This window comes from Eriocheir sinensis, unplaced genomic scaffold, assembly GCF_024679095.1.
Source record: "Eriocheir sinensis breed Jianghai 21 unplaced genomic scaffold, ASM2467909v1 Scaffold1433, whole genome shotgun sequence".
Taxonomy (NCBI): Eukaryota; Metazoa; Arthropoda; class Malacostraca; order Decapoda; family Varunidae; genus Eriocheir; species Eriocheir sinensis.
Genome location: NW_026110777.1, coordinates 54,513 through 74,058, shown reverse-complemented (window position 1 = coordinate 74,058; position 19,546 = coordinate 54,513). Strand labels below are relative to the sequence as shown.

The following is a 19,546-nucleotide window of genomic DNA, read 5'->3' as shown; positions in this document are numbered from 1 at the left end:
GGCTGAACTCAACTGCATAATACTATCGTGCGTCATCCTGGTTACAGATGGTTGGACCTGCGTTGAGCCTGAAACAAAATAACTCTATCTGTGTCTCCCAGGCGAAACAGGAAGAAAAACTGAGTGGATACAGAGGACGACGCTGTGGCTGACGAATGGAAAAGAAAACAGGACGTTGCTTTGTAGTCGACGTGGGTCCTAAATAACTATAGCTCCAGACAATTTCCCAATAATTATAAACACATCACTAAAACAAAAATATGTCAATAAATAACAATGTAATGATGTTTAGTATGATTTACCTTCAATATGTAATTGTGGCATCGTCATGTATCTACCTCTCTATATAATGAAATAAGGTATTATAATATTTTTGCTAGTGTCTTGCTTGCTCTAAATGGATCCACATCATATATATGTTACCAGCATTTGCGGATGGGAAATTTACCCTTACAATTCCCGTGCACTAGCTTTACTAATAATATACTGAAACTCTAACATTAGACAAGGACGTGGAATATGAAGTCGGTCTACCTGAACAATGTTGCTTCCCCGTCGGTATTACATTGTTAAACCCAGGTGAACCAAAGTGTAGTAACCATCTTGAATGTGGTATAAGACCAACGCCAGATTCAGAAGCTATTGAAGACGCACACTGTCAGAGGCTATTAATGCTAATATCTTGTATAATGACACTGGGTATTTGCTGATGTGTGTTAACGAGTATAATAACGATGTAATACATTCTGCATAAAGGAGATGGTCGATGGATACAACTACCATTTACTAGCGTATTCCTAGAAGGTTCTTGCATTTGACTCAACAAATGATCATTTAACTTTGTTCTGCAATACAGTGGTTATCATCCACTAGTTGTATTTATTAAGGTTTCCTTTGATACGCGACTGGCCCAGGTTCTCGGTTTTGTCCCCAACTTAGAGTTATGCTGTGTTTTCTTCCTTGGGTACACATGAAGAACAAAAAAACGTTCTTGTTCCGCGACATGGTCATGCCCTCTGTTGAGAAATGGTGACGTACAGTGTGTTCTCATTTACACTTGACCTTGTCAATCCCTCTAGGTATGCAGGGAAAAATGTAAATATTCTTGATGCCTTTTCGCTCTCCGGAGGTCTAACAAAGGCGTGCATCCAACTATATATAAGTCCCTTAAATCCAAGTAATTGATTCGATTTCCTATTAAACTCACAGATCAAAAGGTCGTCCTATGCATTTCGAAGAAGGATGCCCTGTTACATGTTTACTTCATATCCGATCGCGTTGAATCTTTGAGTACATTTTGCTGTATTAATAGGAATGTTGTCCATTTGAAAAGACAGTCTCCTGCTCTCCTCGCCGCCACCATGCAGGTTACATTCATCCCTCCTTCCGTAGCAGAATATCATACCCTGTTTTCAGATAGCAAACAGATATCATCGAGGAGTGGTATTGATGATATAGTCACACTTTCTTATGAACCAAGCTATCACAGAGGCTGGGGTTTATTCTCGGTTTTAGCAGGACTCGCTAAAGGCTTTCCCTTTCCTAGTGAAAAATGTCATTGTGCCTTCAGCTCGAACATTTTGAAACAATGTTCTAGATGATATTTGCAGGAAGCAACTTGAAAACTCTATAAAAAGCATGGAATTAATTCCTTAAAGCAAGCTGCAATGAAATTGACTAGAGGAAGCGGGAAAAAGAAAGTCAAGAGTCGGGAGGAAAGGTGTTATAAAAGGACATCTTTACCAAGTTGTAATCATTGTTGAACTAAGAGCAGTATGGCGAGCATCACCAGCGTGGTTGGTGTCAGGGACCCGCGTTCTCCCCTGGGACAATATACCGCCGGTGTCAGTGGTGTTTCCCCGCCCCAACAAAATGAGATTGGAAACAACGATTGCCTCCGTTATGATGCTGATGTTTACCTACTAACCTTGGATTCAATGTGAAATTATCCGATAGATATAGAATTTCTCATTCCTGGAACATGGCAGTTTTATTGATTTGGGGAAATTGGTGTTGCACACCTCTTTACGCTTAACTAAGCCGAACAATACTACTCCTCTCGATGACGCTCAACATGTTGAATTTACAAATAATACCGCGCACAGCCTATTCAAATCAGTGCAATATTTTTTTGGAGATGTAGCTGTTGACAATAATGTACTTTATGGGTACACATCATACGTTAAAATGCTGAATACTTTGTCGTCCAACAAATTGAATACAATTGGAGCCAATGCTAATATTACCATCCCAGAAAACGGTTTTATTTCCAAAGTAACAGCAGAATACTTTGACAATGCCAGCGCGCAACACAAGACCATTATGAAGCGGGTTAAGACTCACGGTATACAACTCTGTACCCCGCTTCTTCTGGATATAAGTTCTTTAGACAGTTACTTGCTCGATGGTATTTCGGTTAGACTCCGAATGGAACTATCTAGTAATGCATGGCTGCTAAATTCTCCAACTGGCGATAACATTCGTCTGCATATAGATTCAGCCAAGCTGCTTTATACGCGACTGTTTCCTTATCCTAATGCACTTCATGCTTTGAACGCGTCTCTCGCCACAGGGAGTCTTTTAAAATCAACATTACCAAAACCCTCTTGAAAACCTATGTGCTAGCCAAAGACCAAACCTCAGGAACGTATGATCAACCGTGGGGTAATGTTATTCCGGAAAAAAACTCTCACTTATTATAACGAGCATGGAAGCTCATTCTGGCGACTATTCGCTAAATCCATTGTATTTGAGCCATGGCGATATAAGTCAAATAAGCTTAAGTGTTAATGGTAGAACCATGTATAATATTCCTAGTAAATTCCCTCATGACTATGCTGAGCTCTACCATCGTACTTTGGATGCACTTGGTTTTCACAAAGACCAATTAATCGGAAAGGATATTTTCGGCAAGGGGGCAATGATTTGCACATTTGATTTGCGTTCTGAAAACTTGAATGATAATTTGCCCGTTGAAATGAATGGGGGGCTTAGACTTAGCTTGAATCTAAGCAAGGGAGAAAACGAGAACCGTCTGTTGATACTGTTTGGCGAAACAGTGGGTATAATAACAGTTAACTCTGAAAGACGGCTCCAGGGTGATGTGCGCGCTCGAAGCGGCTGTGCGATGAACAACATGGAGATTGAAAGAGGATTGAGGGGGCACATAGGAAAGCAAGCCTTGTTTTTAGGCGTGTTATTGACAGACGAAGTAAAATCTATACCTCGATATAGAAAACCTATAGTGTGCATTGTCAATACACTACCAAGTTATTATAAAAGATAAATGGGACACTGGATTTGTCTCTACTATGAACCGGGCATGGCAGCGTTCCTAGATAGTTATGCTCTCGATCCAAAATTATACTTTGATCATTTTAAATATATTGATTACCCCGGGCTCAGTATGTATAAATATGCATTTCGACTTCAAAGCACGCAAAGCAATGTGTGTGGGGCTTATGCCATGTAATTTGCCTACAATGTTTCACACTTGGGTGTAAGAGAAACTCTTGAAAAAATATGTATGGAGTTTTCCAAGACCGAATATTCGAGGAATGATGAACATGTGATGAGATTCGCTTACAGCAAGTTTATAATGCCCGTATGTCATCAAACATTTAACACGTGTCCATCAAAGTAAGTATTGACTGTTGATTTTTTCATATAGAAGTGTATTACATTCTACGAAGCTATTCTAAGCATAAATAATTTTCTAGTTCTTTTATCGTGGTTTGTATACCATGCTTAAATCAGTGGTCTGGCTCCACACACAGGTCCTCACTTGTCACCGCCACTACACCGTGCTGACCTGTCAATCCTGTCGCATCCTGTCGTCGCAGCGCCCGCAGCGCCCGCTGCCCCCGCCGCCGCCTTATTTGGCGGGCAGTCTTTTATATATGAGCCGGATCAAAACATAAAAGCGTTTTATTCATATGTTTCCACAAATCGAATAAATTTTTAGACAATTATATTTTTTTTTCATCCGTTTTTTTTTTTTATAAAGGACATATAAACAAGTCAAACAGACTCAATGTTTATTGGAATTTGGTCAAATTATGATTCCAGATTCATCATGTGCTATTTTATAATATCATAGGCTCCAACATTAGTCCTATATACAGAATATATTTACATATATTTTATATTTAACATAAAAATAGCTGGCAAATTCTTACACTATAAACAGTATATACAACATTCACACCAGTCCTTATCTTATAAACAACTACAATTTATTCTGAAAAGTCTGTATCTTCTAGCATATATTCAAGGGGGGATGATGAGAGCATTTGATTTATTTCTTCCTGTTCCGCGGCTAGCATTAACATGTCATCATCCGTCTCTACCTGTTTTATCAAGGGAAAATATTGCTCAGCCAGCACATCTCGTTCTCCCCACCATTCATAGGTTTCTTCTTCTAGTTTTCCAATTTCACCGATCTCTTGCCCACCCATTACCTCGGCTAGTCTCGCTTCTGTTATGCCTCTTTCATCGCCTTCCTCCAAATTTTCTTCGTTTGACAGTGTCATGATCTGGGCTACCTCCTCCTCCTTCTCTTCCTCCTCTATCCCTATAGAATTATCGGGATGACCGTAAGATCGTGACTCCAAGGTGCTAATGTAGTATCTTTTGTCCTCAACTACAGATATCCCTCTCTTGGGATATTTTACTGTACTCATTCGTCCATTGCGCACTGTGAATCCCTGATAGTCAAAGGTAAATGTTTGCTTCTGGAATAGGGCGTCTTTGTATCGCTGATGAGCAATTTTCTTCTTTATGAACTTTGGAACGCCCTTAGCTGAACTCAACCGGTCACCGTCTGCCAAGAGGATGGAGTAGCACTTTGGTTTTACACCTACAAATTCTGAGATGGTTCTTTCCCCCACTTCAGACTTGAGAAATCCAAGCTTTCCTTTGTTGTCTGTGCTGTACAAGGAATGTGAGGGGCTAAAGTTACTTGTGTCTATATAGCTTTTGAAGGGTTCCTGCGAGTACTCTGTTAATAGATCAGGAGTTTCAATTTCTGTTATTAAGGAATCAGTGTCACAATACACTAGTTTCGCCCGATCTCCGTAATGAGCCTTCAACACATTGTAATAGAAATCATATAGTCGCAACGGACAGCTCTAGGATGTAGTAGCCAATGTAGTTTGGATGATTCACCCGTGAATATTTCCTATGGCGAGTTACAACTACATGGCCATCATTGAGAGGTACAACGCGTTTAAAGTAAGGACTTCGGGCCAGCTTCAAAAACTTTTCGCGGTTGGTGACAATATCTATGTCTTCACTATATTTGGCCACGTTCATCAGGAATCGACCAAAAATGCTGTTTGAAATACACTTGATTGCTATTTTCTTGATAGGAAAGTAGCACTTTTGCGGGCTTCTATGTTATCCTGAATTAAGTCCGCAAGAAAGTGCTTTAGCTTAAACGATATAAATAGCATGCACTTTTAACATCAGGCCTAGTTGAATAAGTAGTTTAAGGAGGGCAGAGCAAACAGCATTTTCTCTGAGCAGCATGTGTTCCAATCAGTTTCATGTTCTTACACGGTGCTGGACGGTTTTCTTCTTCATACCATTCGCGTATGACTGACGATATATCTCTGTTGGTGATATTGTGTCTTCTGATGATCAGTGGGAGGTCATCCGTTTTCTCAACGACTTCACGTGAGAAAGCCTCAGTATTGCACAGAATGACATATCCAAAATCGCCATCGGTTGCTTGATTGACCAAGCCCCCGCTCAAAAACGACTGCATTTCTGTCTCATCTAGTTTTCTCATATCCCCACATGGCAACTTATCTTGCATTACAGTGGGATAAAGACTGTTGAAGTCAAGATATGAAAGGAAAGTGCTTCTATCATGTTTTGGATTAAACTGAGGGTTCGTGTAGATGTTATTGGCGCGTACAAAACGACACACAACACTTGTGTAGCCCCCACGCACATTTGTTTGAATGCAATGATATATGGCTGGGCTACTAAGCGCCTCTAATTCCTGCTGTGTTTTTAGCAGAAAAGAGTCATAGGCAAATCCTGGCAGGCTAACATAATTTACAATATCCAACCTCCACTGAGTTTTCAAAATACCTCTCCACTCTAGGCAGACATCACATAGAAGGCCAACATCCACTTTTACATAAAGCAACAAATAGTCCTTCAGGGTCTGACACCCAGCTACTTTCTAAACATTCTGAGCATGTTCATAATCACTTTCGGAAAGTTCTGCTTCTTGAAGCGAATTGAAAAAATCTTCGCGGGATGGAAGACGTGTCTCAGAAAGTCGTTCCATCGAATCCATATAGTCATAACAAAACACCTGCTTTCCCTTGATCAATAATGGCAACGCAGGTGTTGGCACATCTTTCAACATCTGTTGTGTGCATATGGGTTCGTTCCCATTACTGATGAATTGGTTCGCTAAAGCCGCGAGTGAACCAGACATAAAGGCATACGAGTCAATAAATCTCAAGTCATTTATGATGACTTCATGGTATTTGTGAACTGAACGTTTTGGTCTTAGTTTGATTTTCAAGTCAGGTATCGTTAATTCACGCAGGATTAACGACATGTCGTAATTAGCATTATGTGCAATGAGAGTGAGCTGCAATTTGTGATTTTTCATTTGGAGGTTGCATCTATTACAATAAGCTCCAATGTAATTGTTTCCTGATTTTTCATGGTCATGATGTTTTACTCCTTTACCTTTAAAAAAAAAACAGTTTACAGAGAAGACAGTGAGTTTGCTCATTGTGACGTGTCGTATCTTCATCGGTCATGTTGATTTTATTGTAGCCTTTAGAAAATTTTAACTTCTTCCAGGCACGCTGCATTGTATGAATAAAATGGTTTACAGCATTACTTCCACAATAGGATCCGCTTTGTACTGTTTCTCCGTTTCTATTCACTATAATGTAAGCATACGCTATGGCAAAGTGATGTCTCTTTACACATCCAGACACATTCGAAGAAGGCTCTACGAGAATACTCTCAAAGTCATAGAATGCTAAATAAGATGGCTCATATGCCTTAGCATGATTAATAAATTTCACAGTAGAGCCCGCGGGTGGAAATCTTAGTCTTGTGATCATCGTTGGGCAAATTAGCACATGTTCAGCAAGCGTTGTCTTGTTCTCACAGGCGCACAGACAGATATCGCAAAACATTTTTTTTCCCGCGACGTTGGCAGGTAAACAGGTTCATGTATGCGTCAAAGTCTTGGATAAGAGCTAGGTGTCTGTTCCCCAACAACAGACAATGAACAACTTCTTGATCTTTGAGCCCCTTTCTGACTAGAGTTAGTTCGCCTCTTTTTGTCTTCAACTTTGTCTAGAGTCTAGACAGTAAACGCGAATACTTATGTTGTTTAATCTTTCAAGCCGACCGAGGTCTTCCCAGGATACCGGGGTTGGAATGTTACCCGTATTAATAGAGACCAAGCAAGCATTCTCCCATTGTCTGCCCGATGGAACTACATTTCTTGACTTTAGACAGCGATAAGCTGTTAGAACTTGGAAAACACAGTCCGTGGGTCCCGAAGGGTTGAGAACTTGTGTTTTCCCAGGAACACCCTTAGGATAGGGCACATACTCTCCAATACTATTGTGCAGCATTATAAGAGAGAAGGAAAATTTTACGCTAACTATTTCATCTAACGTAAATCCACTGCCCTCTTCGTCTGACATGTCATGTTCAAACCGATTAACAAAATATTCGGATAGTTCACGTACATATGAATCTATATCATCATAGCTAATTACCTGCATGTGACTTCTCATATACATATCTCTATATTGAACTCCGTCGTCGGGGTCTTCTCTGACTAAACGCAGATGCATGTCAACGTACACTTTAAAAGAAGGAGGTCTAACCTGCTGGCAGCCTTGGAATACAGACTCTACTGCCTCGCGAAGACGGTCAGTGTTGTTGAAATATGATGCAATGTCGCCGTTGTCTGCTGGTGGGACGGGCACGTCGATCGTTGTTAAGGCCCCGTTGAAATGTTGGCTTATTTCACCGGGTGTTGGTGAGGGTGTTGTTGCCGGCCGTCCCGGGTTATAACCGCTGGGCCCTGGCTGTGGAGAACTGTTTGGATGGGAGAATCCCTCACGACGGGCTTGCTTTTTCCTGCAGGTGTCTGAAGAAAGGTAAAATAATATTAGAGGGACCAGTGAAATTACAATTTTTTCCTTAGAACAGACGTGTGCGCAATAAAAAAAAACGTAGAAACTTACCGTTTGTTCCTGTATTCGCTTGTTTTCGTTTTCGTCCACTACCGATCGCTGAAGAGGAGAGGCAATGGCTGAGCCTACCAGACCCGCCTTCTTCGGAGATAGCCCTTAAGGAATATGAAACACATAAATGAAATTTTATGAACCTCTCTACCCCGCACATATTTTACTGTGACACTTAAAATACAATATGGGAAATGTGTCTCTTGTAAAACACATTTTAACAATATTGCATTTCAGAAGATATTAGGTTTTGGCCTACCTTTGGTTTTGACTGGCTTCGTCGCTGAGACCCGTCCGTGGAGAACAACTTCCAATATCGCTGGGGCCTGGTTGAGAGAAACCGACATCTGATCGATCAGAGCTAGTCGACGGTGTCTCTTCTGAAAAAAGATAGAAAGACTAAAGTCGATATTGAACATGTTGCCCAACTCTCTACCCCCCTCCCGTCATCCACATCTGCTACTGTTTTTTTTATGACAATCATATAAAGTAACGCGAACATTTAAGTACTTACCATTGTTTCTAGTAGATATATCTTTCGATCCAGTCCCAAGGCCCTCTGGAAGGCAGGCCGCCCTATGAGCTGCGAGTGCGGACAACGGGAAGTAATTATTACACCATGAACATTTGATACAGGTGTGTACAGGGATCCTCATGTTTGCGAGAAACAAGAACAGGAGACCTCTTGACCCGAGACCTCCTTGAGAAGCTGTGAAGTGCTCGTTGGTTTGACGCCCATAAATACCCCCGGCGTTGTGTGTTCGTTTGTACGTGTGTGTGTGTGTGTGTGTGTGTGTGTGTGTGTGTGTGTGTGTGTGTGTGTGTGTGTGTGTGTGTTCCTCAGGTCAGTCCTTAATGACCTGAGGTTTATTGTAATGACTTGAATCATTAAGGCTTCAGAAGACCAGAAGGCGTGGCCTCAGATACATGGAGATGTCATCGAAACATTTTTTCCGTGATTTTATCTCGTATGAACAGATGTGTGTGTGTGTGTGTGTGTGTGTGTGTGTGTGTGTGTGTGTGTGTGTGTGTGCCTGTGAGTGTATGCGTGTGCGTGTGTGCGCATGCATGTGTGTTCCTCAGGTCAGTCCTTAATGACCTGAGGTTTATTGTAATGACTTGAATCCTTAAGACTTCGATAGGCGTGGCCTCAGATACATGGAGATGTCATCGATCCATTTTTTCCGTGATTTTATGTCGTATGGCCAGATGTGTGTGTGTGTGTGTGTGTGTGTGTGTGTGTGTGTGTGTGTGTGTGAGTGTGCGTGTGTGTGTATGCGTGTGCGTGTGTGCGCATGCATGTGTGTCCCTCAGCTCAGTCCTTAATGACAAAAACAACAACAACAACAATAGCAATAACCCTCACTTTGTGTATACCCCCGCTCCCGTCACCCCCCCGCTGACCACCCTTTCTTCCGTCACCTCCCCCCGCTGACCGTCCCACCCCCGCTCCAGTACCCCCCGCTTCCGTACGCTAGCCCGAGAGGGGGGGGTAGGGCATGAAAAATGAAAGATTGGAGGGGGTGAGGGGTTCAAACTACCCCTCTTCCGTCACCCCCCGCTGACCCCCCCAACCCCCACTTCCGACCCCCCCCACTGAGGTTACCCCCACTTCCGTACATTTGTTACTACTTTTATCCTTTTACAATAAGGTATACGAGGCAGTTGACAATGATGAGAGTTACGATGTAGTTAATCTTGATTTTAGTAAGACCTTCGATAAGGTACCTCACCAGAGACTGTTAAATAAAGTCAGGGCTAATGGAATAGGAGGGAAGGTTTATGATTGGATTAGGGCGTGAATTTGTGACAGGAAACAGATGGTCACCATTAACGGTAAAAAAAATCGAAATGGGGTAATGTTACCAGTGGGGTTCCCCAAGGTTCAGTTTTAGTCCCACTTTTATTCATTATCTACATCAATGACATAGACAATGGGATAACTAGTGGCATAGGTAAATTTGCGGATGACACCAAAAAAGGACGCACTATAAGGACAAGGGAGGATGCTAGAGCACTGCAGGAGGATCTCAACAAACTGTCAGCTTGGTCAGAGAAATGGCAGATGAATTTTAACATCACCAAGTGTAGCGTACTAAGTGTAGGAACACGGGTATAGTTTAGACTCCACAGCGATAGGCAGGTCTGAGTGTGAAAGGGATTTGGGAGTGTTAGTGAACTCTGACCTAAAACTAAGGAAGCAATGTATTAGTGCGAGGAATAGGGCTAACAGGGTATTAGGCTTTATTAACAGGACGGTATCCAACAGGAGTGCAGAGGTCATCCTCAGACTCTATTTAGCGATAGTTAGGCCACACTTAGATTATGCTGTCCAGTTTACAATTTACACTTACACTTACACTTACATTTTACACTTACATTCACTAGAAAGACGAAGAGTACGGGGAGATCTGATAGAAGTATTCAAATGGGTCAAGGGTTACAGCAAAGGCGATATAAGTAAAGATCTGAGAATTAGCCAGCAGGATAGAACACGCAGTAATGGATTTAAATTAGAAAAGTATAGATTTAGGAGGGAAATAGGCAAGGATTGGTTTAGTAATAGGGTGGTGGGGGAATGGAATAGACTAAGCAATCACATAGTTAGTGCAGGGACGATAGCTTGTTTTACGAGTAGACTGGATAGATACATGGACGAGAATGACAGGTGGTAGTGAGGTGTGGGTGCAGTAAGGTGACAGGGTACTGGAGCGTACGCCCGTACCGAAAGTAAACGAGGATCAAGCCACTACCTGTAACCCATGAAACTACACCTCAACCATCGTGAGTAGTGGGGGGGATTCTGGAGCTGCCCTGTGTAGGCCACTCGGCCTCTTGCAGTCTCCCTGTGTTCTTATGTTCTTATTTGGCGGAGAGTCACAGCGTGTCGCAGGTGTTCCTGCTCACCTACTCGCGGGGTACCTCATCCCCTTCCTTCCACCCCTGCTTCTCCCCATACAGCAGCAGAACACGCCTCCCTTTTCCCGCCTGCCTCACCCTCCTCGCATGTGCCTCCCTCCTTCACTTCTCCCTCCTCCTGCATCTCCCCTTCCCTCCACTCCTTCAGCCCTTCTCCTCTTTCTTCACCCTCCATACTTCCTTCCCTTCTGCCTCATGACTCTCAGTCATCACCCCCTTTCCCCTTTCCTCCACCTCTTCCCCCCCATCAGTCTCTTCCTGCTCTTCCTCGCATTCTCTTTCCTTGTCCTCCATCACATCACCTACCCCCTCTTCCTCCTCCTCCTCCCTGCCTCCCCCTGTCCCTCCTCCCCTCCCCTCTTTCCTCCTCCTCCGCCTCCCCCGCCTCCTCCTCCGCCACCTCCGCCACCACCTCAGCCACCTCCTCCTCTCCCCTTCCACTTCAACGTCATCCCCCTCCTCTCTTTCCTTCTCCCACTCCTCCTCCCTCCTCCTCCTCCTCCTCCTTCTTTCCCTCCTCCTCCTCCTTCTTTCCCTCCTCCTCCTCCTCCTCCTCCTTAATACACCAACAGTAGGAGTATCAGGAACAAGATAGATCTACTGAGGGGCAAAGCATGTGTCGAGAAATTCGACATTATAGCTATCACGGAAACATGGATGGATACTGCAAACAAAAACTTCATGTCGGAGTATGAAATAGATGGTTATCAGATGTTTCACAAAGATAGAAAGGGAAGAAGGGAGGAGGGCACTATATTAAGGACACTTAAATGTATCGCTAACAACTCTGTTCAATCAAATGGCGACTAAGAATCAGTTTGGGTGGACGTCAACAAAGGGAAAGACAAACCAATTCAAGGGGTTCTTTACAGGCCATCCAACCTTAGCAGGCGGGACACTGATATATTACTCCAAGTGGTAGGCAGGGTTAGCAGGGACAAAAATGTCTGCATAATGGGGGATTTTAACTATAGGAATATAAACTGGGAAGGCGTGGTGGGTGATCTAGAATCTGAAGATTTTCTGAAAGTAATACAAGATAATTTTCTCAAGCAGACAGCAACTGAGCCCACCAGGGGTAACAACATTCTAGACTTGGTCTTAGCAAACACCGAGAATATGATCAGCGAGCTAGATGTTGGGGAGAATTAGGTGGCAGTGATCACAAGGAAATTAGGTTTAAATTAGACTGGGCGGTGAGCCGGTGACCCATGAACTCAACCCTGTGTTGGTGCCTGACTTTAGAAGAGCTGATTATGAGGGGCTCAGAAGACACCTTGAGGAGGTAAATTGGGGAACCTTAGGACTGGATGAGGGCTAGATCTCAGGGCTGGAACCGGAAAGACAGGGGAACCATGTAGAAATGACCTACATGTAACGTATAGCAACAGAAGAGCAGTTGGTTGAGTAGAAAACGAAATGTCGGCGCGTGAGTAATACAATCTCCCCAATTGTCATATTATGGTTATTATTCATTTTCACAACAAATGAGACATCAAAACACTCAAAAGTGTTTAAAAACTATCAAGTGGAAGAATAAAATTCCAGAAGCAAAAGAGGTAATAGAGGAAATATTCACCCTAATTGAATTAAAGATCATGAAATACTGGTATTAAGAACTACTGATCATAGTGTTCACAAGTAGGAGGATTTATATTTTCAATAATCAGAGTCTTCCAGCAAGAATTTATATGAACAATATTCATTGAAACATAATGTTTACTGGTTTATTTTTTTTTTCTGTAATTTTACTCAATTTACTGTTTACACTGTGAATTCCATGTATTTAGTTTTTGAGCAGCAATTCCCTTTTACATACTTGATCCTAATTAATGAACTTTTTTTTAATCTTTTGATACTATGTGTAACTAAAATTGATATGTACTTGTCGTACCCTTTTATTTTCAGTTTAATTTGCTAGTCATTTGGTAACTCCTTTATTTTCTCTGCATACAATATTTGATGATGCATAGGATACGCTAAGATTAGGATAAAGTAAACCTGTAATCCAGTAATATATTTCCTATTAAGCTGTCGGTTTCAACAATGCTAGATCATTGATTGTCAGCCTGTATGTCCGAAATACTGTAGAGCATGTCTGGTTCCTAACATGCTTAATTTGGTACTTGTTTTACATTCACTTATCTTCTATTTATTTAGTGTGTATTCCCTTTTGGTAATGATCATCAACAGGTGAAAAGATTAATAATAAGCTAAGCACATAAGAGAGTGAGTTCTGCCCACTTTAGTTATACATGATTACGTGTCACTAATACCCTTCCATACAGTAACTAATTGGTTTCCTCCAATACGTTTTGATAACCGGCGGTTTTCTCTGAAGACCAGTTCAGGCACATGGTTATCCTGAGTTCTTTCTCTAGGTTTAATGAGGCAAAAGTGTTCTGGCATAGTTATGACTGGAAATACAGAAATATTTTAGTCCTCATTGGTCTCTGGTTATAAAAATTAACATTACTTGTGTATAATGTCGCATTAATTGATAAAAAAATGGTTCTCTAATTTTCCTCCATATCTGAGTGTTCATGTCTTCATGCGTTGACCGCATTAAGAAAGGGCTCCATGGTTTCCTGGTGTTCCGGTTCCATTACTACTTTCTAATAGGATCTTGGAGATCCACTTATATTGTTGACCTAATCCTGTGGTTTACTGTGGTTTGGTTCCATTCCACTACTCTCTAATAGGACCCACTATAGTCCCTTGGTATTGTTGACCTCGTCCTTAATGTATTAGGTCAATTTTAGAATATATTTGTTCAGTAAGATCATTTTTATTTCAGGGAAAGTATATCTATTTTTTTCTGTCGTTTTGTTGGTGTTGTTGACAGCTTGACCTACTCCTTTGTGATTATATTTCTTCCTTTACGAGAAAAAAAGCTATACCAATTTTTTCCGCGATTCATAGTGTGGTGGGATCTATCTTTTGGGTGGAAAAAATGATGAGTGTATTTTTTTTATAATTTTGATGTTTTTCACATTTCATTGTCTTAGAATGCTCAAGGATATGAGTATGGGAAGGTTTAATCAACAAAATCATTTTCTGTACCAAAAAAAGTGCATACTCTGCTTCCTAATGTACTTAAGATTAATTTTCATATTTATATTTATTTTTTGTTTAGTGCCTAGGAAAAAATATAGTTAAAGTTGTAGTTTAAATTGCCTATTTTTCTGAAAGCTCAAAGTATAACTATCTTTTCTTTCTTATTATATTCTCCCGTAAGCAAATGAATGTGTGGAATTAGTGAAGGTAACAGAGTTATTATGCTTATATGGGGTTCAAGTTTTTACCGTCATCAAAATCATTTCCATAATGTCTGGAAGAACAAGTGCCTTAACTAGCGAACTCTATTATTCTGTCTATTTTTTTAAATGAAAAAAAATCACCCTCTCACTGACATGTTCTAAATAAGTGTGTTATATTGGACTGCATATACTGATTTTCCCCCCCAAAAAAAGAGAAAGGAGAAAAGTATGAATAAAATAATAATAAGTTAGGAATTTCTTGTCTTATCTTTGCTCATTTGCCGACTAAGACCAAGTTAGATTTTTACGATCATCTCATCCTCAAGTGTAACCACATTGATTTTCAGTGTCGTCTATATGCATTAACGAAAAGTAAAATTTATGGTTATGTGACTGTGAGCAGTAAACGAGGATATGATGTATGACACAGATAACAGGTAATAGAAGGAGGCGTTGCAAGAAACGTAGCAGAAAGGTAATGGTATGCTTAGTAGGAAGGTTGTGGCAATATTCACACTAAAGGTAGCAGTAACGCAGCAAAAAAAAAAAAAAAAAAAAAACGCAATGGGTACAGCCTGACCTACTCCTTTGTGATTGTATTTCTTCCTTTGCGAGAAAAAAAAGCAAGTTTTTTTTCATACTTCATTGTCTTCGCATGCTCAAGGATATGAGTATGGGAAGGTTTAATCCAAGCAAAATTTTTCCACTCAGCCCGGGAATCGAACCCGGGTTCTCTCGGTTGTGAGCCGAGTGTGCTAACCACTGCACCACGAAGCCACCCGCTTATCACAAAGGTTGTGGGAATGTGCACATTAAAGGTACCAGTACGTAGCATTGGCGTAATGGGATGTAGCAAAAGGGTTCTTAAAAGGTGATGGGGACGTGGTAACTAGATAGTAGAAACGTTAGAAACGTGCATATGACCCACAAAACGTTGCAATATTATTATTATTATTATTATTATTATTATTATTATTATTATTATTATTATTATTATTATCATGTATGCCATGTGTGTGTACTATAACTTGTCTGAATTACCCCTCTCATCCAGAATTAAGATGTATTTTATCAGAGTGTTGTTATTATTATTATTATTATTATTATTATTATTATTATTATTATTATTATTATTATCATAATTATTATTATTATTATCATGTATGCTATATGTGTGTACTATAACTTGTCTGAATCCCTCTCATCCAGAATTAAGATGTATTTTTACAGAGTGCAATTCAAAATTTATTGTGTCCATGTAATGGTTTAACTATTCAGACTGGATAAGTTTGGATTTATGACAAACGAAAAATAATCGACCTGCATTAAGCTAATATAAGATTTTGGCATGTTATTTTCTCACTAGATATCAATAAAAATCATAAAATCCCATTCATTTTAACTATTCCTTATATAAAGACTATCGTGGTGTTAGTTTTTTTTTATCTTGACGCCCGGAAAAACGCGGGAAGGTGGGAAGGGGGTGTTGATGCGTCCCGCCTAATACCATTCCACAGATTTCACAGAGTTTATCTGCATTGTTAGCTTGTGGTGAAGAACACTCATGGACGGAAGGAGAGATGTAAAACGTCTCCCACAGTGTTTAAACAATGTGTCATCTGCACGGCGGACACTGTCGACACACGACCGACACGATCCACTAAACGACTTTCGTCTACCACACTGTTTACACAAAGCATTGCTTCTCATTCTCACGAGAAATATACCATCATCCCGCAACAGAGACGAGTCAACACCGTGACGTTAAGCCATTCCCCACCAGGGGTCAGCTTTGTTCGCCTAACGCGGGAGAGTGGGAGTTACCTATCACATCTGCTAGAGGAGGGTTGGGGGGGGGGGGGGATAGGTGTGTCTTGTCCAACGACTTTTTGTCTGGCCGGGAGAGGAAGCTGAGAAGGGGCGGGGGGGAGGGGGGGCGGATGAAGGGCGGAAGCAGGTGTGTCATGTGTAACGAATTTTACGTAACGACTTTCCCATCATCGCCATCTTCCATAGTATATTTCCAACTGTGATAGTGGCACCAGTGCTCTAGTTAGTCTGCCCTACCTGTTTCCTGGTTAATTCTTTGGATAGTGACCGCACCACGCCAGCATGGATGAAGGCGGGAAACAAGACCCTTGCTTGGAACCAATGAGCCAGTTCCTTGAAGACCAGCATCAAGTCTTCCTGAAGGCTAAGGAGACTTTAAAGAACTTGTTGAATTTAATGCTGCAGAGGGACTTGAACCCTGCAGAAGAAGAACATCAGAAAGAGATGTGCGGCATGATAGTGGACTTTGTGGGTGGTTATGCCGCAGCAACTGGGAAAGCTCCAGTACCTGAGACCAGACCCTCGTTAGGAAGACCTAAACCCAAGGGGCTTACATACACTACCGCTACAGATTCGCAGTCCGGGAATTTTAGTCCCACTGACAAGTCTAGTGACTCAGACTCCGGCTCTTCGGGTCCTCCATCATCGAGGGTAGGTACTGGTCACCACAGGCACAGGAACCATCATGCTCGTGACCGTCATGTAACGCCACCACGACATCAACTCAGGGACCCGCCTCATATCCTGCACTCGGTGTATAACCGCACGTTCCCAGGTCCCGAACCGTATGATCCAAATAGCGGCCAGCCCCTGGACGAGTTCCTTGAAGATTTTGAGGAATATTGCGCTCAAGCCTACAAGGGCCCAACTACTGCGGGGATCCGAGTCCTGGGTGACTTCCTAACTGGAGAAGCCTTAGAAGCCTTCCAAGTCTACCGACAAGTAGGGGACACTTACAACACCGTCAAGAGGAAGCTATTAAACTGGCACCGAGATGGAGGGAAGAAACGACGAGAGAAGTACAAGTCTAGGTTCAACAAAACCATCATGAAGCCGGGGGAGTCTGTTCGTTTTTATGCACCACGTCTTCAGAATCTGTTTAAGGTCGCCTACCGTCGCAAAAATCCTGAGCATAGCAGTACATTGCAAGATGAATTTTTGCAGACCATACCTCGCTATCAGAGGAAGGAACTCGCTCAAACCAAAAATTTTGCACAAATCTCCAGGAAAAAGAGAATGACGTGGTCTCAAATCTTGTCATACGTAACCCTAATGGAAGAAGGTAACATCACAGAGGCTCAGACTGACGCGGATGGTGCGTCAGCAAGGGTCTCGTATAACACCACCGTTACCTACCCTGTGATGAACCCTAGGACGGACTGGGCACCGGCACAATCAAGAAACCTGACCAGGAACGACACACCAAGGCACATTCTTTTTTTTTTTTTTTACAACAAAGGAGGCAGCTCAAGGGCACAAAAAAAACAATAATAAAAATAAACCCGCTAATCGCTGCTCCCATAAAAGAATCAGAAGAGGTGGCCAAAAGCAAGATCAAATTCGGGAGGAGAGGTGTCCTGATACCCTCCTCTTGAAAGAGTTCAAGTCGTAGGCAGGAGGAAATACAGATGAAGGAAGACTGTTCCAGAGTTTACCAGCGTGAGGGATGAAAGAGTGAAGATGCTGGTTAACTCTTGCATAAAGGGATTGGACAGTATAGGGATGAGCATGAGTAGAAAGTCGTGTGCAGCGGGCCGCGGGAGGGGAAGGCATGCAGTTAGCAAGTTCAGAAGAGCAGTCAGCGTGAAAATATCGATAGAAGATAGAAAGAGAGGCAACATGGCGGTTGAATTTAAGAGGAGGAGGAGGAGAGCTGATGAGACGAAGAACCTTAGACTCCACTATACCCAAGAGAGCTGTGTGAGTGGAGCCCCAGAACCCCCCCCCACACACACACACACGTGAGATGCATACTCCATACGAGGACCCTTGTATATGGATAGCAACTGCGCGGGGGAAAAGAACTGGCGGAGACGAACAGAACGCCCAACCTCGAGGAAGCTGATTTAGTGAGAGAGGAGATGTAAAGTTTCCTGTTAAGATTTTGAGTTAAGGATAACCGAGGATGTTTAGTGTTGAAGACGGTGACAGCTGAGTGTTGTCGAAGAATAGGGGATAGGTGTTTGGAAGATTGTGTCGAGTTGATAGGTGGAGAAATTGAGTTTTTGAGGCATTGAAGGACACAAGGTTCCTTCTGAGGTTAAGCGTTCTGCAGCCTCCAGTCTGGAGTCGTGTACTTCCTGTTGTGATGGTCTTCTATTGAAAGAAGTTGAATAATGCAGAGTGGAGTAGTCGGCGTACGAGTGGAAAGGACAGTTTGTTATGGAAAGTAGATCATTCATGAATAACAGGAAGAGAGTGGGTGATAGGACAGAGCCCTGTGGAACGCCACTGTTGATAGGTTTAGGGGAAGAGCAGTGACCGTCTACCACCGCAGAGATAGAACGGCCGGAAAGGAAACTGGAGATAAAGGAACAGAGAGAGGGATAGAATCTGAAAGAGGGCAGTTTAGAAAGCAAAGACTGGTGCCAGACTCTATCGAAGGCTTTCGATATGTCTAGCGCAACAGAGAAAGTTTCACCGAAACTGCTAAGAGAGGATGACCAAGAGTCAGTTAAGAGAGCAAGAAGATCGCCAGTAGAACGCCCCTTGCGGAATCCATACTGGCGATCAGATAGAAGATTAGAAGTGGAAAGGTGCTGTTGAATCTTCCGGTTAAGGATTGATTCAAAAGCTTTAGATAGACATGAAAGTAAAGCTATTGGGCGGTAGTTTGAGGGATAGGAGCGGTCACCTTCTTAGGCTGGGCTGTACAAAGGCATACTTCCAGCAGGAAGGAAAGATAGATGTTGATAGGCAGAGACGAAAGAGTTTGACCAGGCAGAGTGTCAGCACAGAAGCACAGTTTTTAAGGACAATAGGAGGCACTCCATCAGGTCCATAAGCCTTCTGAGAGTTGAGGCCAGAGAGGGCATAGAAAACATCATTGGGAAGAATCTGAATAACAGGCATAAAGGAGTCAGAGGGGGGATGAGTAGGAGGAATAAGCCCAGAATCGTCCAAGGTGGAGTTCTTACAGAAAGCTTGAGCGAAGAGTTCAGCCTTAGAGACAGATGAGACGGCAGTGCTGCCGTCAGGGTTAAGGAGAGGAGGGAAAGAGGAAGAAGTGAAATTGGAGGAGATATTTTTGGCTAGATGCCAGAAGTCGCGGGAAGAATTAGAAGAAGCAAAGGT

The 19,546-nt window shown here is 42.2% G+C and overlaps 1 protein-coding gene across 1 annotated transcript; it reads right to left on the bottom strand.

The window, feature by feature from the left end:
* Positions 1 to 6,147: 6,147 nt before the first annotated feature.
* LOC126990056 (uncharacterized) lies at positions 6,148 to 9,238 on the bottom strand. The gene is made up of 4 exons (XM_050848621.1): positions 8,758 to 9,238; positions 8,503 to 8,623; positions 8,244 to 8,347; positions 6,148 to 8,146 (listed from the first exon to the last, which is right to left on the bottom strand). Exons 1-4 carry the CDS (start codon positions 8,897 to 8,899, stop codon positions 7,329 to 7,331), a joined length of 1,185 nt encoding a protein of 394 aa, XP_050704578.1. The 5' UTR covers positions 8,900 to 9,238; the 3' UTR covers positions 6,148 to 7,328.
* Between the last annotated feature and the right edge of the window lie 10,308 nt (positions 9,239 to 19,546).